We start from the raw sequence: 18,688 nt of genomic DNA, 5'->3' as shown, positions 1-18,688 counted from the left end.
GTAGTTTTCGGTTAGATGGATTCGCATGCAAAATGGGCAGAGAATGACCCGAGGACATTCTGGAATATTCCTCTCTCTTGATGCACGGTATGAATGCCAGAACCTTTTTTTCTGAACTGAAATCAGGAAGAAGGGAAATTAAAAGCCAGAATCATGGATAATATATCTATGCCAGAATCAAATACCAGAAGTAATAATCTAGAACAGCGGCTCTGAAATTTCAAATTTTGGCCAAAATTTTAGTTTTGTATCAGGAGAACAAGATACCCGAGGAGGTATTCCGAGACCCCATGTGCCTTATTATGCGCAAGCACTTAATCCTGTGTATTTAGTCCTACTTCTTTGCCGAATGATCAAGACATTACCCAGTCACTCGTACGATACCAATTCTAAATTCGATAAAGAAATGCTTCAACCAGACTTCTTCCACCAGGCATGGATGATACCGGACAAAGAGCGCACAGAAATCGGCTTACCATACTTCACTCAGGACTTTGCAAATCAAATCTGCAAGTTGAAGGAGAGGTGGCAATTTTTCCTCCAGTACAACCTTTTCGCCACAGTTTCCTTCTGTAAGTTAGTCTACGATCGTTTGATTCGAGCATCCCTGTATTCGAAATAAAGAATTGAAACCAAAATTGAGATCATGCTTACGTTGTTTATAAAAGACACTGACATTATTCAACAACACCTTGCCTACAACCCTCTCGTTTTGCTGTGGCGCCTACAATTATTCTCTATACATATATTCGGCGATAATATGAAGATTCTCCTTGCTTCAATTCGTCCTTCAGATCCTCTTTGCTCAGATGTCTACACTTGTCGTGCTTCCGTGTTTGCCTAAGCTTCAACGATCCTTGTCGTAAGAGCCCCAGTCTATCATTCAAATAAAACTAGCGCCAAGCCGAGGCATTTTGGAGAAGAACTTGAACCAGCTCACTATAAAGTATGGAGGTATCAGAGATTGGAACAGATGGATTAATACTAACGGAAGAGATATTGGAATAGTTACTTATATAATTTCATACGATTTGATTGAAAGTAAGGGCCTACAGGTCCCATCCTTGTCGGGTCTTTGTATGGGATGATTTCAGCCCAAAATAGATCCTCTTGAAGTTTACCGGTAGCATCTAGTGCGAGTCCTGTTTGATCGGTGTCTTCTAAACGTAGAATAGAATTTCCTTGGTTTGCCTGAGCCAATTAATAGCTGCACCGTGTCGCACACAGCTGTATGGATGCCTCCGAGATGCAGGTAACCTGAAAACGGCATCAAAGTGCAGAGAATCACATCGGTGAGAACAGAAACCAGATCCTCATCTCTCGACTGATCAGTAAATCTTTTCTAAGCTCACCTGTGGGGCTCTGAGCAAGCAAGACAACCTTTGAAAAATGTCTCGAGATTCAAGGAGGAGAGTAGAGTACGCTGCACTTTGTACATGTTGCCGAATGTCATGCGTTGGAGATTATAAATTAGATGAATTCTGTTAATTTTCTCTGATCTGGGGGGTTACCTGCAAACGTCATTTGCGCGTGGAGTTAAACACGTCAAAGATAAACGAGAGAGACCATCAAAATACGCACCCATTCCACTTAATTTGTCAATTACCGCATCTTCCTCTGGTCCTGGAAGTGTTTTATGAAATGCAACTGAAGTTACACCATCGTAGATTTATTCCCAATCTTTCCTGATTTTTTCTGATTTTTTCTAATTTTTCCTAATTTTTTCTAATTTTTTCTGATTTTTTCTAATTTTTCCTAATCTTTTCTAATTTTTATCGATTTTTTCTGATTATTTAATTAATTATTCGAATTTTCCGCGCATTTTTCTGGGCGCCGCCATTTTCTCTAAGCTCCGCCCACCGGGAGTACAGCTAGCGCCATGTGGCGGATTTTTGGTGAACTAACCCCCAGAAAAACGCGAAAGTTTTGACCCTTCTTCGAGAGAAACCGGAAAAGTATTGACCGCTAATTTCTCTGAGCTCCGCCCATCGCGAGTACAGCTAGCGCCATGTGGCGGATTTTTGGTGAACTAACCCCCGGAAAAACGCGAAAGTTTTGTCCCTTCTTCGAGCGAAACCTGAAAACTATTGACCACTTTCCTGAGCAAGAAAACGCGAAAGTTTTGACCTTCCTTGAAGCGAAACCTGAAAACTATTGACCACTTTCATGAGCAAGAAAACGCGAAAGTTTTGACCCTTTTTTCGAGCGAAACCTGAAAAGTATTGACCACGCCGGTTGTCAATAATTCAATAGAGGTCAATACTTTTCCGGGCTCGTTTGAAGGAGGGTCAAAACTTTCCCGGTTTTCCGGGGGTTAGTTCACCAAAAATCCGCCACATGGCGCTAGCTGTACTCGCAGCTCAGAGAAATTAGCGGTCAATACTTTTCCGGTTTTTCTCGAAGAAGGGTCAAAACTTCCGCGGTTTTCTGGGGGTTAGTTCACCAAAAATCCGCCACATGGCGCTAGCTGTACTCCCGGTGGGCGGAGCTTAAAGAAAATGGCGGCGCCCAGAGAAATGCGCGGAAAATTCGAATAATTAATTAAATAATCAGAAAAAATCGATAAAAATTAGAAAAAATTAGGAAAAATTAGAAAAAATTAGAAAAAATCAGAAAAAATCAGAAAAAATCAGAAAAAATTAGAAAAAATCAGAAAAAATTAGGAAAAATTAGAAAAAATCGGAAAAAATTAGGAAAGATTGGGAATAAATCTACGATGGTGTAAATTCAGTTGCATTTCATAAAACACTTCCAGGACCAGAGGAAGATGCGGTAATTGACAAATTAATTGGAATGGGTGCACATTTTGATGGTCCCTCTCGTTTACCTTTGACGTGTTTGACTCCACGCGCAAATGACGTTTGCAGGTAACCCCCCAGATCAGGGAAGTTAGAGAGAATGCATCATCTGTCATCGAGATTCATTGTAGCGTCAAAGTGCAGCGCCGCAGCCCCAAAAAGTTGAGTTTTGTAGCAAATAATTAATGGTAATTGTGCTTCGTGGTTAGAATTTATTTATTTGTTTATTTTTTTTCACGAAGCGCATCTGATAAAAGAGATTCAACCAGGCCAGCGATCAAGCTGTCAAATTATTGTCGAATCGTTCGTTCATTAGGTGGATAATCAAAGATATATCGAAATAATTCAGGATGTCGGAGACGAATGATAATTCTTATAACTTAAACGGACAGCATTTTAATCCCGATATGTATCTTCAAAAAATGCTCAAGGTGAGCGAAATACGATTCTGTTAAAAACAATAACCTAATTTGACATCGTACATTCATAGATTGACTATTATAATACAATCTGATATTATTGATTCGTGCAGGAATGTAGTCTCAGACAGATAATGGATAACGAAACTGAAATCATTCGCGACACGCAGACACTTCATTCTGATATGCAAACTCTGGTCTACGAAAACTATAATAAGTTCATTTCTGCAACAGACACCATCAGAAAGGTGACTCCACTAACCGTCGTTACAAAGGCATTATTCGAATATTCGTTAACAAAAACCATCTATTGGTTGTAATCACAATTCTACATTGCAGATGAAAAATGACTTCAATTAAATGGAAGATGGCATGGATTCCCTTTCCAGTAACATGGACAGTATTCTCTTGTGGAGTAATTCCTCCATTGTTACAACTATGTTATTATTGGCATTGCTGTAGAGATCGGTCCATAAGGTAGCAGCATCTAGCAGCTCACCATATCGACGACTTAAATATCAATATATGTATACACCTATATGTATACAGTATATCATATAGGTACATGTCAATGATAACAAAAAACAGTAGTTTGTTTGGAAAATGTTCAATTCACTGATCTCTCAGTGGTTCAATTTCTACAACAGGCGATGTTCAGAAATTTTCATGTGAAGATTCCAACCTATTGAAAGATGTAGAAAAAAATTCATCGCTACGTTACGACACAATATTCATAGACAGAAAACTTTAAAATTTCTCAAGTATCGCATAGTTCTGAAAAATAAACACTATTTGATGGAAAAAAATATAGTCTACAGGATAAAGATTTGGTGACAAAAATAAGATCAACTATTCTGCATTAAAATTGAGTGATGAGTAAGTCTGACAATCTATTTTCACATGTAATGCATAATTAACTGTTTTTTAAGCTTTAGAATTTTTGTTATCTTCTTCAGTTCACACACGATCCAAATATCGCAGATTAGAGCTGTTGATGAAAAATGATGTCCCAGGGCAATCTGAAATCCGCGAAAGAATGGGTCCGTTAGTAGCGGAAGTATTTTTTGATTATTGTCACCGAGATTCGAGAAAATTATTGGGCATAATTCGACCGCTCAAAACTCCGCGAGAAGAGCTTTGGATTTCACCAAGCGATCAATTTGTTGAAAAAGTCGTACTTGTTCCACCTTCAACTGATAACGATATCAAAGCATGCACTCATCAGAGAATATTAGGTTGCTAGTGCGATCATAGATAATCGATTGATTCTTCTTTTTTCTAACAAACTAAAACTGCAACTTTGCCGAATTATAAACTCAGCCATAGGCCAACTAGCTATCGAAAAACATGAGCGTGAGCTGTACGAAAAATTCGTTAACAAATATGAGCAAGAAAATGAAGAGAGTCGTAATATGTTCGAAGCGGAAAGAAAAAGAGCTGTTACACTCGCCGATGAAAGACTTGAATCTAAATACAACAATATTATTCAATGTCTGCAGAAAGAGTTCAAAAGGAAGTTGCAGGTGATTAATTAAATGATGATCTTGACACTACATTATACTCGCCAGAGAAAAACAGTAAGCCCGAATATTATTGCAGAGCGCTATTACGGAATCATTCAAAAAATGCAACAAATCGATGCAGAAAGCAGTTATTAGGGAAAGGGTTGAAGTCACGCAGACGATGTTGAAAAAATTTCGAGACGAAATCGGCTACGTTGTAACAACTATGTACGAAGGGTTCGATCGATCCCTACGCGCACAAAAGGAAAATATGATTGCTGAATTCAACGAAATTCTCAGGTGCGTACTTTCTTTATCTCGTTCTGATTTATCTGAGTACGATATCGTTGTCTATTCTGAATGAATTATTAGACGAGAGCACGGGAAAATCGATGCTGAGATACGAGAAATGGACCGTCGCAAGAACGAGTCGTTGCAAATTCAGCGAACCGAACTTGAAATGCAAAACTTTGCTGATATCACTTACATTCTTTGTTTGGAACGTATGCGTTCTAGTTCTGAAAAAGATTCCATGCACGTCTGTTTTGAGGTTCGTATTTTACTAAAAATAATTTTATTCGTATTAATTTAAAAAACAAATTCTTCAAACAACTACAGAAACAGATCGAGTCACTGAAAGATCTTCTGAAGAAAGCGAACGCAGTTATAAGTCTGATGAAAAATGAAAATGGCTCAAAGTTTGAAAAAACATCCGAAGATAGATCTTTGAGAGTCAAGCTTATTAAGATCGTTGGAGAGTTTCAAAAATTCATAAACTTGGCTCTGAAGGCTATTCCAGGGCAGGCGGAATTTCTGTTGTCTTTAGAATCGTTGTTGAGGGCTGAAACTGACGATAAGTTGAAAGAGAACAATCATTCAACGGCTGTGCAACGATCTGATCAAAAGTTGCAACAGACGGACGAAATTGATGTGAATTCAAAATTAGAAATACTTGAGACAGTCGATTCTTGGGGAAGAAAATGGATAGCCAATAAGCAACCGATTGCCGATGTGATTCTCGAGTTGTATTCGATATGTTGAGAAAGAACCGTTCTTCCAATCTGTTACCAATCATTTCTTATTTCAGCTTTCCGGTGTTAATTGCACTGAAGATCAGCTGATGTCTTCGATGCTAGTGAAATCGGAAATTGCCATCTGCTCGGATAAGGACTACCTTCGAAGAGGTTCAAGACCATCGATAGCATCTTCGAATAGTTGCGGATCGCTGCCCTTTTGTTATTTAGATAAAGTTATGTACGTCAGATCTAACTATGACAAAAATGAAAACGAAGTTGTCGATAAAACAATTTCGGGATTGGCCAAAGATTCGCGTTTCATAATGGAGTTGAAGAAACCACAGAAAAATAGCGCCTGTAAACCGGTATGAACTTTTGATCATCGCTATTTGGATTATCGAGTTCTTCACTTGGGAACTTATTCTTATCGATTACCGCGCCGTTCTTACATTTTGTTGTTTTAGAAAATTGTTGAAAACGTGAAGGATTCAAAATGCTAAGAAACCTAATCCGAGGCAGATTTTCATCAAGATTAAAAATTTCATGCTAGCTAAATGAGAGGTTACATTACTTAAAAAAAAATGGTTCATTGTCCAAGGTAATGATTGAATTAAATATAATTTAAAATATATTGACAACGTTTTATAGAGATCGAAATTTCCGATAGACATAAATAGTACCAAACCGATGACTTCCCCCAATCGAAACTTCCGCAGATGAAGTTCAGAGTGATCGTATCGGACATATTCAGAAACCTGATGATTTCACACGTGCGAGAATACGTGGTTTGATTAAAATTTCCAAACATCATTCAAGTCTCAAGCAGATTATGATACCAAAAATAAACTAATCAGCGCCTTATAATTGATTCTTATAAAAGAATATCTACAGACGTTTTCAGTTTGAATGGAATGAATGAAAAATGTTTCACGTATCGTATAGATTTATCTGATACAAAAAAGAAAAAAACAAAGTAACAATTCTTTAAGACAAGAACCTATGATGTTACGTGCTTACGTAATACATATAAAACTTCATAAACAATATTTAATGTTTTGTTTTATTATTTTTTTTTTTCTGTGGCTTCGTTCTTCGTATGTTTGTTTCTTTTTTTCAACTTATTTTATATAATACAACAATAATTATGGTTTCGCAGCATCCATATCGTTATATCACTAAATCTCATACGTTCATTTACAATTGCAACCGTGTTTCATTTTCTCTTTTTTATACACAATTCGTTTTCTCTTTTTCTTCATTTGTCGCTATTCTAGCACGAAAATACGGCCACGATGATTTTAAAATACGTTTTTCGCAAAGAAATGCCATTTGCCAGTCTTTTTGAAGAATGCTTGAGCTATTGTATGGATATATCTATACATGTAGACGTATAGTATGTTAAATGTATGTATGCCTAATCACAGTAATCTAATAAATTTTTCTTAGATTTGTATTTTTTTTTTTTTTTTCATTCGAATTTTCATTTATACCTTATTTAATATTATTATATTATACTTTTCGGCAAATTGCATTCCAGCCCGCATCGTGATTCGCAATGTAAAATTTATTCATACATTATTTTCGATTCTCCCATTCGTCACCCTCGTTAATCAGAGTATACTATAGACTAGATAAGCATAAGGTCATTATACAAGTTGAAAATATGTTGTGTTATGTTGTATTCTTTCGGTTTCAAAGAGTTGCTGCTATACGGTTTTCCGTTTTTTTTGTTTTTTATTTTTTGTTTTATATTTTTTATTAATTCATTATTTTGTTTCAGTCAATTTGCATTTCTCAATTTTTAATATTTTTTTCCCTTTTTCTTGCATATTATTATTGTTGTTATTATTATTATTATTATTCTCAGTGTTGTTGTTGTTGTTGTTGTTGTTATTATTACCATCATTAACATGATCATCATCGTAACCATTATGAATATTTATAAATTGAACTTCAGAGTTTCAAATCCGAGGGATGAAAAGAATTAAATTGTGGGTGTTAAAAATGAACAAAATCGTCAATTTACCTAAACTTCCGAATTTCAGCTGATTTTATTTCGATTGTAGATAAAGTTTGAATGAATTTTAAATGTGTTTTTTTTTCTTTTGGAATTATTCAGTTACGAGTGAATGAAGAAATTCGAACAGTACACTATAACGATACCGTACACATTTCAGACTATACGACCATTTTTTTTTATTTATCTGTTTCGAACGATCATTTTCTGCATCATTATTTTGTCATCACATTATCCGGAACGTGTAGATAACAATGAAGAAATCTAAATTGTTCAACTCGGGTTTCCTTTGTCTCGGTTGAATCTATTATTTCGTGATTCACCTCGAAGATCGTGAACTTTCATTCATGTTCAATAGGCTATCGCTATAATTTCATCGTTACGCAGTCAATATAATACATTTCAAGTACTTTCGAAACGCAGAATAAAAACATGACATTTTGATGATTTTCGCCCACCTCCCGATGCCTAATTTTTTATACTTTGTATTTTATCATGTTTTTTTCATCGAGTTTTAGATTAACTCCTTACATTTTCTCGCTTTGAAATCCGATCGATTATTATTGTTAATAATCATGATGATAATGACACCGACGACGATGACGATTTTAAGATTAATAGTGTTAATAATAATAACAACGACAATGATAATGATAATCGGAATCTGCATATAATATATTTTTTCAAATCATTTTTCTGTCATCTTTTAACCGGGGTAATGTCAATATTAAGAATAATCATAATAATAACAATAGTAATACTAATATCAATGACGATGACATACTTAATCTTAATAATATACGTTGCTATGATAATATATTTATACATACTATACGTATAGGTGTATACTTATGTATAGTTTGCCGTACGCCCAGATTTGTTATTGATACTAATCGTTCATCATCGTTATCTCCTATAATAATATCAGTTACCATATTTTTCTAGTCATTATTATAGTAATTTTTATCAAAACATATTTAATTATACGCTCGGATAAAAATAAATATTTTCGATTATTACAAGTACTACATGTGTATAAGGTAATATAGTGACGTTATTTATCATTATAATTCTTACTATTGTTATTATTATTAATGTCGTTTTTCATCGTTTGAAATTTTATGCCTCCAATACATGAAATAGTTACCCAACATTTAACTGTACGGTTTTAAAAAAATTTGATTCCTTGTTTTTTCCCTTTTACCTGGTGTTTTAAATTCCTATATGTAGTTATAACTGATTCATAATTCTTGTGAGATTCTGGTTTTTTAGTCGCTATGATTTTCAGCTTTCGTTTACTTTTAGTCACCACTACCACATTTTCCAGAGTAAATAGGTACATATATTTGTTCATGATCGAGTAAATTTCACATTGGAAAATGTTTTGATCATTTCATTATTTCATCACCTCATTCACTATGATTTTTTCCTTAGCTTTGTTTGAAATTTTCTTTCGATCTACGATACCCACTGACAGAAATGTAAATGAACCGGGCTCTTTCTTGGACGAATTCGTACGATCAAAATATTAATCGTACTTTCGGTTGCTTTTTCTAATTATTGTGTCCCACCCTCTCCCTTCTCATTGAAACCGGATGAAAAGAGAACGTTACACCTATAGCTTATGTACATTCATTGTCAGACGGTGCATGATTTTAAGTTAAAAAATTTTTGGATCGACAGAAGTCTTTTGGAATGACGAATTGTATGTGCGGATTATGTTTTTTTCTTAATGTTTCAATAATTGAGTGGAAAAACAAAAAGTTACAGAGGAAGCTATTCGGATTAAATGGTATTATTGTTTAGATATTATAATAGCTGCTGCTGGGAATTGGCGTGTAATGATATACGTAATCGTTAAAGCGATAATATGATTGGTTGGCAGTATAGGGTATGTAAAGTACGTGTGTACCATACTGTATATACCTGTATAAATTAAATGAAACATGACTAATGAAAAGTTACAAATAAACGCGAACATTGGCCTCGATAAATTGAAAAAACGATAATTCTAATCTTTACAGTATAACATAACAGATGGGATAATGAGCTTTATTTTTGCTGTCGGTTAATATAAATATTCGATATTAGGACGAAAAGTGGGAAATTTGAATTTGATATTCTTTGATAATTGTGATCCGATATAACTTATTTGTTTACGGTGGTTCGATCGAGTATTGTGATTACTTGGAAAAAAAAGAATGAAGGATAAATTTGAATAATCATGGGTACAATGGCCAGAATAATTCACTTAATGAGTCGCTGATAAGGTGATAAAATTTTGATAATGTACAAATTAGCTGATAATGATGAATGGAACGTGTTGTATTATTCTTACTATTACTATTATCATTTGTTATCATTATTATTGTTATTATCATATATATTTTTTCTTCTTTGAATATTGATTATTATATGTATAACGTATAATATCATGTGTGATAAAGGGAAGTATCATGTCTACGTCTTCCAATACTGTAAAATCAAGCAAAAATGCAAGAGATTCCTAATTTATTATATACTTTCGTAGTTCTGGTCTTATTTTTTGGGTGTTTTTTGTTTGCTTTTCGGACACGCATTATTATTTACATAGAGATTACATCACTCCGATATTGCAACGCCCTCCTTTAGCGTCAAGGATTATCAGTTGTATCCTTGTTCTATTTTTGCTGTCGTGTATTGTTTATCCTGCAACATTTTTGGAATACATTTCCTTTCCCAAAGTTTGGCAAATGTATTTTATATGTCTTTTTTATTTTTTATTTTTTATTTTTATTTTTTTCATTTTTCTTTACCATCCGTAACCGGTCCTCGTTCACTATGAGCCGAAACCATCGTACCGAAATTTCAAATTTTCACGATACCGATAAATTAGTTATGGTTATACCGATCCAGTATCTGCAGGCAATCGATCTATTTACAGTTATTACAGAGTAGTACCTATAGTAATCTGACGGTTTTTTTCTTTGTTACTTGTTATTTCGTGTGTTTTTTCGCTTTTTGTATGTTCCCTTCGTTCATGAGTTCAAAAAAACGTGAAATTTATAACAGATGTCGCAAACCTTTCGAGGTGAGCATATTACCCGATGGGATGAAGATTCGATTTATCTCATTGTCAGTCAATTGGTTTGCCTAGTTTTTAGACATGGTGGACTCGTATGATCTGACGGCTGATCAATGATCCGGGTAAGCCGCTGATCAATTTTGATCCGGCCCGACGAACACGAATCGAATCGTACAATTCTTATTCAAGTTTTTGATGAAAAATTAACTTCTAGGCAGTCAATCGGAGCACTTCAAACTTTGCATGAATCCAGTGCAACGGATGCTTCGCAGACAGGCACAAAATTTATCAACCGTACTCGTGAGAATATTGAATTTCAGCTGACGCATCGTAAAATCTCGGAAATAGATTGCACAGTGCCGATCGAGGCTCGAGAGAAAAAAAAATATATGTGTATGAGCACCTATACGCACGTAATAACTTATGTATGTACATATGTATGAATGTTCATTAAAAAGAAATGATATTCTCACGAGGCAAGTCGTCAACACGGGCGCGATATGTGCTTTTTTCTTTTCTCTCTGTTTTTAAACGTTTATTAACTTCGCCTAGCGATGCAAAAAGGATCTCGGCGCCAGCTGCGCTACCTACCCAACTCTAACAATAAGAGGGGAAATTCGATCATGTTTGCCACGCATCGCAACCGTTTTTCCATGGGTAAACTTATAACTTTGCTGACTAGGAAGAGTTCGTTGGAATTCTACCTTCGGTGAACCGTAAAACGATGAAACTTACCATGGAGAGAACAACTTTTTCGTCGTCGATACGACGAGATACTTCGACCTTCACCTCGACCCTGCCTCAGACGTGGGTAGAGCTCAGATCTGTACGATGAGAACCCAATCGACTCGACGAGCTGACGTTAAATACATGTCGAGTCTGGATGCTGGCTAACGCTCTTCCGAGATTTCTTTGGTTCTTTCGCCGTTAATTCCTGCGAAGGCCTTCTCGGGCTACCCAAAGTGACGAGGGCCGAGGCTACCGCTAGTCCAGCGCTCTGACCAGCCGGTGTATAGGCTTCACCGCCGGTAGGAAGTCGCACCAGAAGCGAGAGGACAGCCGCGCGATTTCCGCAGCATGGTTCCAGGGCGATAGGGCTCGGAGCATCCTGAAATTCCATTTATTCGTCAGATTCAGTTCTCTACCGAACTGAGATGATTTTGGACCTTCGGAAGCAACTACCTTTTTCTTCTTGCGAGTATTGTTTATCATCTCTGAGTTGGGTAACCGATCGTTGATCAACGGATCGACGTCGCGCCGTTCAATCTCTACCAAAACTTGACTGAAAGCTCTACTAGCCATCTGCTCCATTTCTACGAGCAGTCGCTGCCTACGTCTGTACATGTCGTATTTCTGTTTGATTTTCCATAATACCGCAGCGACGAGGAGTAGCGCCATGAAACACCTGTAAGGGGACATGTATTCTCTAGTTTACAAGTTAGTACTGCCTGAGGATTAAAAGAAATGAAAATATTTCCAATATATTACCTAATCTTAGTTAAATATTCAATGAACAATTTGTTTGTTTTTTTTTTTTTTTTTCAACGCTGTGTAAATCTTTCGTCAGTAAATTTGATTTCAAACACTCACGTGGAGAATGTGATGAAAAATTGTTGCAGATTCAATTTGGAATACTGCGAAAATGATATTTGAATCCACAATGGTGGTTGGAAATCATAGACGTAGACGTAGAAGGTAGTGAGGGTATTGTTGTCTTCACTTCCGAAATTGTAATCAGCTTTGCTGAATCTGTATTTATAAGTTGTACAATTTGCTCCCGAAAGTAACGGCTTCTCGGGGCTATTGGCCTTTTGAATCGTTATATTCATCTTGGCCAGGACTGAACAAGTTATGGAAAAATCTGCGTCCACGTCTGGCTTGGGTGGTGAATTTTTAAAATTTATAGCCGTGTAGTGCCGATCCTCTTTTTTGCTCAGGTTGAACGTAAACTGATAATCGATGGTCAGATTGTCTGAAAGAAATATCGCCAATCGCGTGATTTGAGCGGCCGAGTGGAGAGTCGCCAACGTTTCAAAACGTCGAATGAAAAGTGAGGGGATAGACGAGGGCAACTTACAAAAGCAAGAACCCCTGTTTGTAGGGTCTCCGTAGTATCGACCGTTGACGTCGCACCTTTCGCAGTGATCCCCCGTTATCCCTTTGGTCGTACAGAAACATTTTCCAGTCTCGCTGGTGCATTGGGTTCCTTGATCGTTGCAGGCGCAGGCTGCGAACAATAACAGAAAATATGCCGCGTCGTCCAACGTCCGCATTTGCCCGGTAGCTGTGACGCTGAAACTACTCACCTTGACAATTGCCACCGTTCAACGGACTCCCGTAATATCCCGGGATGCATTTGTCGCAGTGCGGTCCGTGTGTCAAATTTGCGCACGGTTGAATGCACACACTACTGTTTGGAAGACACGTACTGTGACCGTTGCATTGGCAGCCTGTGGGAGAATTCAGAAGAGGAGATCGGTGCTCGGAACACAGTCCACCGAACGACAGCGATCGGTCGAACGATAATTTCGCGTACTTACTCGGACACTTTGTGAAGAACCAGTCCTCCGTGGGACAGGTAATCGACGTTCCTCCGACGGTGGGACCTCGGGCGCCTCCCTCCAGACACTGTCCCCTGCCGGTTCCCGAACCGTCGTCGCACCACCCGCACCCCGGATCGGACCTGCAGCTGACACAGGATGAGTAAAAGCTGCACCACTCTCGTCCGGTTTCGGTCGCGCGACACCTGGCTTCGCTGGTCGTCCACTCGCGGCATTGCCCGTATGGAAAACTGGCCGGGTAGGCATTCTTGTCGACGCATTTCCCCTCATTCTGACACCAGATACACTCGAACTCGGTGCAATTTTTACACGACGTAAACTCCGAGCAGGTGTTACCGCACGTATCCATCGTCAGCGGTTGAACCTGCGCCTGGACAACGGTGTTGTTGCCGATGCCGTTCGCGTTGTTCACGCCGGTTATAGCGTTCACGCTGTTCACGTTGGCGTTACCGGTCTTCGACTGGGGCTTGCAACGATCGTACGACCACACGCAATGTTGATTATTGGCGCAGGCGTGACACGTGTGAAGTTGAAGACACTTGGCCTCGGAGTGGGTCTCGCACTGCTCCAGGTGTTCGATCGGTTTCACCGTCGGCGAATTGCCGTTATCCCAGCATGTCTCGTGGGAACAACTTTTGCCGCACCAGACGCAGCTGTACGATGTCTGAACACAGGCCGCGCAATCCGATTGTACCTTGCAGAGTTCCTTGTGCGACGACATCCCGCGCGGCGGAGTGTCGCCGACGCATTTCACGTAGGTCCCGTCGTGCGTATCCTCTTTCCGTATACTGTACCTCGGTATTTTCGATATCTGTACGCACCTCCCCTCCCGCTTGTCCCACACGCACTTGACGCCAGTCCTCGCATTTATGCACTGATTTTGTATGGTTAAATGTTCGCAGTTTCCAAGGGTGAATCTCAACATGTCGGCGAGCATCTGACCGTCGAATCCCCCGTAGACGTACATCGACTTTTCGAATATAGTCGCGCTATGGCCGTATCTCGGCAAATCGGCCATTTCTCTGGGCATCGGGTACTGGTGCCAGGAGTCGCAGGCGACGTCGTAGGCGATCGTGTCCGACGAGTAGCACCTCGCTCCGTGCGAATGCACCGTGTCGTTGTGCGTGTTCCCGCCGAATACGAGCATCAAACCGGAGGAGACGAAAACTCCGGTGTGAAAGAATCGCGCGGACGGTGCCGAAGTGAGCAATCTCCATTCCCGCGAGTTAGGGTGGTAAGAATAGAGCAGACTCGTCAGTACTTGAGTGCTCTGAGATTCGGAAACGTAGCCACCGTAGACGTATATCGAGTTGGTCAGTGGGTCGTACGACGAGCTGTGACCGTATCCCCCCTTGACGGGGTACCCCGACGTCTCCACCACTTGCCATTCTCTGGTTCCGAAATAATACTCTTGCACGGTGTTCAAATATCCGTACTGAGGCGAATGGCCGAAGATCACTACCATTTTCTCTTTTTTACCGAGACTCTGGACCAAATTGGCCGTGTGTCCGGCGACCTTCAGAGGCCCGCACATCGTTTTGTTGACGCAGTTGTCGTGCACGGTTACATTCTCCCAGACCTTGGCCGAAACGTCGAACGCCCAAATCTCGTTGGTGATGGTTGAATTTTGTATGACGCCACCGTACATGTAAATTTTGTCGCCAAACAAGACGCACGAGTGCGCGTAACGAGGCAGAGGTAGTCTACCTTCGATGTGCGGAGTTTCCCATATGTTTCCATTGAAATCGTAGATGTAAATCATCTTCCCTTTGTGGTAACTTTCTCCACCCACGATGTACAGCGAATCCCTCCAAACGATGGAACAGTGACTGGCCGAACCCTCCGGCGAAAAATCTTTGTACGAGACGGCCTCCCAAAAACCACGTTCGCTACGTTGGCTGCAGTCGACCCCTGTCGCACGGAACGAATCGAATGGAGTCGTTTTGCCGGTAATCTCAGCCGAATGTCAATACGAATGATTTTTCTTTTAAAATTACCTTCGAATCCGTGAACGCAGTCGCAATGATGTCTCTCCCTGTCACAGACTCCTTGCCCTATGCCGTACGAACAATTGTTCGGGCAAACTTGAACGTCGCAGGCTTCACCGGTCCAGGTTGCGTCACAGGTGCATACGCTCTCGATGCAAACTCCGTGTCCCGAGCAGTCTATGTGGGAGTACCTGGAGCGGCGAAAACACGAATAAGACGGAGAAATGGAAAAAATGTGCATCGCGTTATTATTCCCCTGCACTCTGTCGATCGAGTAGAGATAGGTACGTACGTACATACTGCGCTATCCAGCTACTCTGGTTTGTGCGAACAAAAGCTTATCATCGCGACGACCGACGACCGACGACCGACGACCGACGATCGTTGTTTCGTTTTTCCCTCTTGTCGCGCCGTTACAATCGACCACAACTTTTCAAGTCATGTTCTTGAGCTGCGACCAATTTTTTCTACACTATTCGGACCACTTTTGTTCGACGAAACGCTCGAATCGAACGAGCCTTCGGGTTGTGATTTTATTCATTGCTTCCATTTTTTAAATTCAATTCACAGACCGAAGAAAGTATCACCGATAGACTTCACTTTGTTTACAAGAAGCCTCATGCGTGCACTCTACGTGTGTGTGTGCGCGATCTAGATTCAAAAATGTAGGCAATTTTAACGAGCCGGAATCGATTTGATCTTGAATTAGTGTTGTGGTTCGACGTAACGGTACAATTGACACGATCGCGTTCGTGTCAAACTCGTGACCGTTAAAGTCTGAATAAGTTTTTCTAACGGAAAACGTCGCAAGTTTTCCGGAATAACCAGGCAACGATATTGCCAAATCGTCTTTGCTGTACGATGATATTTTCAATACGTCTTCGAATTGAATTGATTATGACGTTATTCCAGTCTCCGTGGCGAATCCTTTCGGTTTGAGGCGACGAGAGAGCGAATAAACGGGAAATCTACAACGACTACGAGCCGAGATCATCGAGAATTTCGAGTCCACGATGATGTCGGTTGTCGTCGCACGAAGAACTTTGAGATTTCATTGAGACGGTACGTCACACCCGAGTGGAATCCTCCGAGATTTCGACATTTTTCAATCAATATCAACGGATAACGTTTCTTTGAAAGCGCAAAACGGTGGAAATAATTAATCCGAAGCTATCGAATATTGTGTACGGGCGATGCGCGGATTCACGAAACGTATAAGTAGGTGTGTTCCAGTGACGCAACAAGTTTCATCATCGCTTCAAATCGACCCCACGACGACGAAGATTATCCGATTTGTCGAGGTGTCGCGTTCTGTGGAGAACACGAAATTTTCTTCAATTGTCTGTGAATAATATTTACCTGCTCGGACAAGCGTTGACTTTGTAAGTGATGTTGAATCCGCTCATATTGTAAGCGACGTCCGAATAGAAGTGTAACAGTGCACTTCCGGATCTCGCTATAACTTCCGGTACCCTACGGATATGGTAGCCATCTTTGTGCATCAGACCGGAAAATACTCCGAGTAAAGGGGCGTTAACACTGTCACCATCGTATATGTAAAGATGATCCCAGCCGCATTCCGTAGCAAACTCCTCGATATGCATCCTTATCGAAGAATTTGCACCAGTGTCTATTAACCACGAACATTTTACGTCTATCGAATAATTCCCGCTGCCGTCGTGAATGCTACCCGAAGGCTCGGTCAATCTGGAAAGAAAAAATCAACAAAAACAACGATTATTTGTCGCCACTCGATCATTATTCGATCTGATTCTAACCGTGGTTCCATCGACGCGATACGTACGTACGTACATGCTTGTATGAAAAAGAAGAACAAATACTTGGCTCGATTGATTTTCACAACTTTTTCCACAAAAAGGAACAAGTCTAAAATGAAAAAAAGGCTCTTGGTCAATCTCATTTATTCGACGCGTTTAACATCAACTCGTTTGATTATTACTGAGAGGCGTACATATGTATGTACATACCCCCCACGGGTGTACGTACGTACCTAGGGTGTAAAAAAGTTCGCCATGCAGATTGAATGTTCAGCAATAACTGCGGTACTACACGAATAACCGAGGGGGGAAAAAATGTTTGTTCATAATAGAGAAAACCAAGGATCGAATTCGATCACCCCGCCGAGCACATGTAGAGAAGTGCTAGAAAAGACCGAATTGATCGTACAAGAAATCGAATTACCAATTGTGATGTGAAATTGGAAAACAAATCGACGAAAATCGATTCAATCCGACCGATCAGGCTCGAATGAGAGCTCGCCCCCGCGATTTGTGCAGGAAAACTGATTGCAATTTGCCGCGATGTTAATAATGTGGGAGCTATCTGATAAAACGCAAATTTCCACGCCACCTTCGAGCACCCATCGCAGTGAATAGGTATACCCGGTAGGGCGCCCCATCTTCGAACGACGTGTTTGGCGCGAGATTGTAGAGTCTCTCGATAGGTACGACGCGATACAAATTAAATTCGCCCTTTAAATTCTTGCTAATCCGACTGTGATCCAATATAAGAGGAAAAAGAACGATCCGTATTCGTTATGTAAAAGTTAAAACCCTTTTATAATCCAGTTACCGAACCATAGTATACAATATACTTACACGTGCGTACGTACATAGGTATACGACGTAATTAATATGTACACCTAAACGTACAGGGGTATGAATGTGTACGTCTATCGTTTTGTTATAAAAGTAACATTGCTTCATACACTTAGTCGTATCGTACGTTGTGTTTTCGATTATTTGTCGTTGTTTGGTCTTATCAAAGCAGGTAAGTACGTACGTACGTACGTACATACCGCTACGTGCGATCTGTCCTCGAAAACGTGTAAAAATTGTAAGGTGATCACTGATCGGTGGTCGTCACCCCGTATCAGGTGTACCGAGTCGAAAGTATTGATGTACCGTTAGTGCGTGCACGGTATTTTACCATAGTTTTCTCTTTTTGTCCGCACTCGAAGTATTCGAATGAAGGGTCGAATGACTGAAAAACACTAATGACAAGGTTGGCACCGGACTCGGATTACCTCATTGTCGGACGAAGTTGCACTTTCGGCTGGTGGCATTTTTTTTACTTGCTGTTGCGACTGTTGCACAAAAGTTGAATTTGACGTTTGTTGCAATAAGACGATAGTTTAATGTGGCGTTCAAACTTTCTGCGGGGGGAAAAATTAGCTATGGCGAAAATAGTCAACCCCAGCGTTCGCAGAAACATCAAACTTTCGTCATCCTGGAATGAGTATTTGGAGAATGAAAATCTTGAGGATTCGAAGCGACTCTGTTTCTAAGTTACAAAATATGTAG

At 39.8% G+C, this 18,688-nt stretch overlaps 2 protein-coding genes and 1 long non-coding RNA gene across 6 annotated transcripts in view; 1 reads left to right on the top strand and 2 right to left on the bottom strand.

The window, feature by feature from the left end:
* Positions 1-649: 649 nt before the first annotated feature.
* LOC105688514 lies at positions 650-1,729 on the bottom strand. Its single transcript, XR_007277277.1, has 4 exons — positions 1,582-1,729; positions 1,353-1,511; positions 1,029-1,257; positions 650-939 (listed from the first exon to the last, which is right to left on the bottom strand). It is a non-coding gene; the product is annotated as an uncharacterized LOC105688514 (long non-coding RNA).
* Positions 1,730-3,951: 2,222 nt separating this feature from the next.
* Positions 3,952-7,188, top strand: LOC105688533. Of its 2 annotated transcripts, XR_007276999.1 has the most exons (9): positions 3,952-4,093; positions 4,174-4,452; positions 4,538-4,740; positions 4,817-5,019; positions 5,092-5,269; positions 5,338-5,730; positions 5,807-6,100; positions 6,200-6,333; positions 6,403-7,188. XR_007276999.1 is itself a non-coding variant. In XM_048650308.1 (8 exons), exons 1-8 carry the CDS (start codon positions 4,090-4,092, stop codon positions 6,233-6,235), a joined length of 1,590 nt encoding a protein of 529 aa, XP_048506265.1. In that variant the 5' UTR covers positions 3,952-4,089; the 3' UTR covers positions 6,236-7,188. The 2 variants fall into 2 exon arrangements, 1 of the variants encoding a protein (XP_048506265.1); XM_048650308.1 differs by having other exon boundaries at positions 6,200-7,188.
* LOC105688448 (attractin-like protein 1) overlaps positions 4,087-18,688 on the bottom strand; it is a 16,306-nt gene continuing 1,704 nt past the window's right edge. The window contains exons 2-10 of one of the 3 annotated variants that reach the window (XR_007276998.1): positions 16,725-17,072; positions 15,375-15,556; positions 13,357-15,288; positions 13,123-13,266; positions 12,894-13,043; positions 12,407-12,788; positions 11,999-12,242; positions 11,552-11,924; positions 4,087-4,236 (exon numbers count right to left, since the gene is read on the bottom strand). Coding sequence is in view for 2 of the 3 variants with exons in the window: in XM_012404793.3 (XP_012260216.2) it covers positions 11,679-11,924; positions 11,999-12,242; positions 12,407-12,788; positions 12,894-13,043; positions 13,123-13,266; positions 13,357-15,288; positions 15,375-15,556; positions 16,725-17,072 (3,628 nt within the window). In the remaining variant the exon portion in view is untranslated. Of the gene's footprint in view, positions 4,237-6,951; positions 11,925-11,998; positions 12,243-12,406; positions 12,789-12,893; positions 13,044-13,122; positions 13,267-13,356; positions 15,289-15,374; positions 15,557-16,724; positions 17,073-18,688 lie in introns of those variants that run through there. The other 2 variants (XM_012404793.3, XM_012404794.3) reach the window with 2 other exon arrangements.

The sequence above is a fragment of the Athalia rosae genome, chromosome 2 (assembly GCF_917208135.1).
Source record: "Athalia rosae chromosome 2, iyAthRosa1.1, whole genome shotgun sequence".
In the NCBI taxonomy this organism is placed as follows: domain Eukaryota; kingdom Metazoa; phylum Arthropoda; class Insecta; order Hymenoptera; family Athaliidae; genus Athalia; species Athalia rosae.
The sequence above is the reverse complement of the archived record's forward strand: the minus strand, read 5'-3'. Positions and strand labels throughout refer to the sequence as shown.